At 37.5% G+C, this 6,000-nt stretch overlaps 1 protein-coding gene across 1 annotated transcript in view; it reads left to right on the top strand.

The window, feature by feature from the left end:
- LOC140824146 (uncharacterized) overlaps window positions 1-5,782 on the top strand; it is a 46,203-nt gene extending 40,421 nt beyond the window's left edge. The window contains 1 exon segment of the mRNA XM_073185745.1: window positions 5,745-5,782. Coding sequence (XP_073041846.1) covers window positions 5,745-5,782 — 38 coding nt within the window.
- The last annotated feature ends 218 nt before the right edge of the window (window positions 5,783-6,000 follow it).

The raw sequence follows: 6,000 nt of genomic DNA on the forward strand, positions 1-6,000 counted from the left end.
GTCGAACTGTGACACCCTGACCCGTTACAATTAAAAATACAGCGGAAGTTAAAATTTTCTTTCAAATGGAAGGAGTTTCAAAATACATTTTATAAAAATGTTTACAAAATAGCAATACATGATCATTTAAATGACATAACAAAATACAAAATATCATTCCTATGATCATGCCAAAATCTTCCTTCCAACGGTGTATGCATATGACCCCTATCCACAGTCAACGTCCAGGGCCTCCACTCTGATCTGCATCACAAGAATAAACTGAAATGAGAATAAATCTCAGCAAGTGGAACTCTAACATAGCAATGATACATAGTATACTCTGTAAAACATGGCTTTGAAATCATAAATACCATCAACTCTGAAACATGAATAACGTAGCAATAACTGTAGCAATAACTGTAGCAATAGCATAGCAATAAGATGGTATTCTCTTTTCTCTGGTTGGATTGATATCAATAGTATCTCTGCTCTGGGGTGCTCGTATCCCTATCGATATAAACCGATAACTCTGAGTGATATAAGCCTATGGTCGATGATCATCTAATTGCATGCAATGCTCTGACTATGATTAATCAATCCAATAAAACATTTGAACTCTGAATATCATTTAAAGCCGTCGTTTCGCAATCTCATATTATCTCTTGTATTCCCTTTTAACAATAGTGAGACATCAATGCCTCCAATAGATAATCAATGAAATCAATACATAACAATGGATCAATGGAAGGGAATAACACTTTGAAACCTTTAAAACACAATACATATAATATCATGTGAGCAAAGGGATGAAATTCCACTTACAAACCAATAGAACACCTCCAAACTAACTCTTGGCACACCACCTACAACAATAATCCATAAACAACACCAATATCATCTCTATATCCAAAAATACAAGTTAAATAATCCATAGAACCAACCAATACATCAACCTATAGCATCACATCTCCAAAAACCATGATAGAATCGCACCAAAAACTTACCTAAGCTTCCTTATACCACGGAGAACATCGATCTCAAGTCGAATCGTCGAAAAGAAGCTTGGATTGAAGATAGGGAACAAAAGAAATGGATGAAAACCATTGCAATGGAGAGAAAAAATCGGAAATGAAGAAGGAGATAAGGTATGGTATGGCCAACAACTCCCAAAAAGCAACTAAATATCTCGCCCATACTTACACCGCGGGTGCGGTCACACAAGCACCGCGGGTGCGCTAAGCTCACAGTACAACAAAATAAATCCCATGCACGATGACCGCGGGTGCGGTGCTGCAATTACCGCGGGTGCGGTCTCACCGTGGGTGCGGTGCTTACACTGCCGCGGGTGCGGTGATGCCACGGCCTTCCAAATCCAAAATGATGAACAGTACACCGCGGGGGCACTCCTCTAAGAGCGCGGGTGCACTCTAGCTTCGGCAATGAACAGTACTCAACCAACTAAAATCGAACCGAAACACTGAAACGAACAACCAACAACATCTAATACCTCAAGACAACAATAACCAATAATACTATGGCCCAAAACACAACTCTAAACATCTAAATCATAAAACCCAATAACAAGTAAAGCTTAAACCGTACCGTACACCGGGCTCGGCTATTACACGAACTGCATAAATGCTATTATAATAGGTCGATGAATATTACGAGTATAGTATAAGAAAAGTAAGGTGCGATAAGTTTGGACATCTATTTCTAGAAGGAGGAATGGTGAGATCAGTCAAAATTCGAGGTTATTAAAAAATAGAACTAGGTCACCATGGATCGTTTTAAGTCGCGATCCACAAACGAGAATTTTGGTAGGCAAATTTAATTTGGATTAGGGAGACGTAAGGACGAGTTGACACTTATTTTATCAGAGTAGAGCAAAAGAAGCGTGGATTATTGGGATACTAGAATTAAGAGTCTAAACTTTTGTTATCGAAGATAAGCGAATTTCGAGGACGAAATTTCTTTTAAGAGGGGAAGGATTGTAGAACCCGTTAAATCAGACTGCGTATAAGCCATGCATAATTCTAGTATTTAAAATTAAAATGATTTTTTTTTATTTTATGAGTATTTAAATTCTTTTCTTTAAATTTATTTATTTTACGCAGTATTTTAATTGTTACCTTTTCAATTAAATAAGTGTGGCCGGACTGGAGATGGAGTATTGAGACAAGCTAATAAAGACTCATTTAAGAAGTGGTAATTTAGCATGTTCATTTCATTAAATTATGTTTAATTATTTTTATGCATTTTAGGCATAATTATTGCATGATAGAATTTATTTCATGAAATTTTAAAAGTTCGTGCATTAAGATTTTTAAGTTGCATTTCACGTTCGAGCGAGGAATGGAGACCGGAGAATTTTCAGAAAAATTATTTTATTACATGATTTATTTTTATAAATTAAGTTAAAGCATTTTTAAGTGTATTTTACAAAAATAGGAATTTTTGAGGTATTTTTACCTGCGGGACTTTATTTTTAACGGTACGCAAATTTTATCAAATCAGAGGATTTTGTAAAGGGTTCGGCTAATATTTTCAAAATCTTTTCAACTCGAAATATTTTTAGGGAATGCGTTTGGATTTAATGGGCCTATTTTTTAAGCTTATTGGGCTTAAATATCTTTTAAATCTTTAAAATAACATTTAGGGCCCATTAGTGATTGGTTGACCATTTTTATATTATATAATCTAACCTAAACCACTTTTAACCTAAACTAATTCCCCCCACCAGCCGACACCCATCTTTCAGACACCACTTCCTCTAGTTCCCAACAGCAACCTCAAGGAAATTATCGGCTACCTCCATTCTTTGCATTAGGAGCTCTCCCGGTGTCTCCCTCCTCGTGTGTGGTTCATCAATCATCAAGGCATGCCTCAAACTTTCATTTTGCATCATACACGCTAAATACTCACTGATATGTGTGTTTTGTTGCATAGAAATCTCGATCCAAAAATATGGCATGGTGAAGCATTGGGTTTTGTTCAAATCTTTGCATATGTTTTCCCAACTCATATCCTTTATATTTTTGTGCTAAGGGACTGTCCATAGCAGGTTTGTGTAGTCTCGGAGCTGGTGTAAGGTTGGACAGATTTGGGAGAGGGCCGTGAGTGTAGTAGTGCAGGGTTGTCTCGTAACGGGCTGGTGATCGGGAGAGTGATGGAACCAGTGGCGCGAGGGTTAAACCGAGCCACGTACTAGGTACTGGTGGGCTGGAGACACGGCTTAGTGAGGCTTGATAGTTGCTGGAGTTATCCCCATAGCAGTTCGATCGGGTCCTAGCGCGAGAAGGGGATCCGCAACTGAGGCTCGTGTGATTCTCTCGGTTCTTCGTAGGTTGTGGCTTGCATGGGGGCGGTGAGATGGAGCTGATATGTGGCTTGGGGTATGATCTAGATCTTTGTTAGGCTGCCACATGGCTGGTGTGACGGTGTAGCGTGAGGTGTGGGTTTTGGGAGGAAACCATGCATGTGGTGTTAAATGAGGGTAGGGCCGAGAGTTGGTAAGGTGGAGATATACTTTTAGCCGAGAGTTTTGGGTTGGGCAAGATTATTTTAGGATCATTTTAATTTTTTTAAAGATAGGGTAAAAAAGTTGGGAAAGATTTGATTATATTTTGGGTCGATTCGGATTAAAATCGGGACCCGGTTGAAGTTTTAAAACGAATTAGATAAGTTGTGTTATGGGATCGAGTTTACGTCTAAGAATGCTAATCATTACTTTTTTTTTGGAACATTTTAAGAAGTTTGGTAAGCTTCGGGTCAATTTTAGAGGTCCAGGGATGAAAAGACAATTTTTTGGTTTATAGGGACAAAATGGTCATTTTGCACCCGGGGTGAGATTTAGGTCCTAGCAGCGCCTTGAGCACAAATCATGATATTTTTAAATGTTCATGCATCACGTTTATGATTTTTACGCTATTATAATAATTATGGTGCATGCTTGGTTTAAAGGAATTAAGAGAGAAAAAGTGAGAAAGAGAAGAGCACTCCGTCTCTGCCGCGCCACGTCGTTATTTCGTTTGTTTTCTGTCAAAACAAACCAAGGCATGTTTATATCTTCTTTCAATCAAGTCATATAGGTATTTTTAAATATCGCAAGTATACGATTTTAATGCAAGAAGATCGAAATTGTTCATATTTAATTATGTTTGTTAATTATATTACGTGCAAAATATTCATTTTGAGATTTATGCGATATTGCTTGTGGTCACTTTACTATCAGTATTAAATCCGGTCCCCAGTATCGGTCCGGTCACCAGTTACCGATTAGTTCAGTTGTTTCACCCATTACTGTGGCAGTAGTCTGATCAGACGTAAATCCGATCCCCAGTATCGGTCCGGTCCCCAGTATCGGTCAGCTCAGTTCAGTTCAGGGACCACTTGCGTAGACCATAATCTCACCAGAAAATTTATTGCAAGCTATTTCAGTACAGGGCTCCAAGGAGCAAACATTTTTACTATGATTTTCAATTCAGTTATGAACGTATTATAATTGCTCATAATAAATTATTTTCACGATTATGCCTCATGACATGATAATTTTACTCCCATGCAAATTTTACTATACTATTTTGTTGAGGATCGAAGTTGAGTTTAGAGGGGGGGTGAATAAACTCTACTCGTTTTTCGTTCTGATGAGGTACTAAATTCTTGTTAAGGATAGTAGTTGATCTTGTGTGAATACTTTCACCTGATTACAATAAAACGTGCGGAAACAATCTGATGACGTAGTTGAAAAACAGTAAAACAGTAGGCAGCAGTTGTTTATGGAAGTTCGAAGATAAACTCTTCTACGTCTCCCCTTCTTCTGTTTCCAGAAGGTATAACTAAAAGACTTTGGATATTACAGTACAACTCTTGTACACACCCACTTCAGAAGGACTTACACCTCAGCCTACTGAAACTCTTAGTTTCTCAACTCACAAAAATACGAAACACAAAGTTCTGAAAATACTCTTTTCAGATTACAGACTCTTCTGACAAAGTATAAATGATGTAAAGATCGTGAAGAGTGTAAGAATCAGTAGCACAAGATGATCTTCAAAAGATCAGATATAAGCTATGAAGCGTGTGCTACTTTTCATTGTGTTGAACTTTAAATGTTCAAGGAATTTTGATATTCGTCTGATAAGAGAAAAGCTTTGTTCCTTGAAGAATGATAATAAGCGAAGTGTCGTGTCGAACAAGGATTTGATCCAAGTATATATAATCGACTGAGTTCAACGTTCACAATCATAGTATGTCTTAAGATAACTGATACAATCAGCTTTATTACCGAAAGAAGTTCCTGCAGAAAAGCTATAAAACAATCAGTCTTGTTTTATACTTAATTGGGTAAAGTGCATTAAATGACTCCGTATACTATTTAATGCTGCAATTAATACTAGTACAAGGAACTCTTTAACGGTAACAATTAAGATAGCAACGTTAGAAAACGTTCTCTACTGGTTTTGTATTGTTATCCCTTTCTACTGGTTTAGTTATAGTAGATCAGCAGCTACTGATAAGTTATACTATTGTTCTGGTCTGCTGGTCTTAGTTATCATCGCCACAATAAAATTCATGTCTAACAATTTCCCCCTTTGTGGTGATGCCAAAACCTAAACAGTAGAAAGTCTTTAAGTAAAACAGATAATCATTTCAACAAAAAGATAATGTCAATAAAGTAATAATAAAAAAAAATCAATCGGTTCCAATATCCCTGTAAATGATTTCTTCATTCTGAGGTTCTTGATCTCTTCTGTTAGAAGGTTCAGCCTCATCTTCTGTTGGCCTAGCTCCTGCTTGATCTCCTCTATCTCCTCTATCTTCCCCCTTTTTGGCATCAGCGGCAACCACATGGGTAAAGAGGTCGTTCAGTCTGCCGGAAATATTTTGAATGCCATCGGTTAGCATCTCCAGATACGGGTTCTGAGAAGAGATGTGATTATCCAATGCAGTGATAGATTGATTTTGAGAGTCAATCTTGGCATCCAAAAGTTCCACAGAAGTAGAGAGTGATCGAAA

The sequence above is a fragment of the Primulina eburnea genome, chromosome 2, assembly GCF_022965805.1.
Source record: "Primulina eburnea isolate SZY01 chromosome 2, ASM2296580v1, whole genome shotgun sequence".
In the NCBI taxonomy this organism is placed as follows: Eukaryota; Viridiplantae; Streptophyta; class Magnoliopsida; order Lamiales; family Gesneriaceae; genus Primulina; species Primulina eburnea.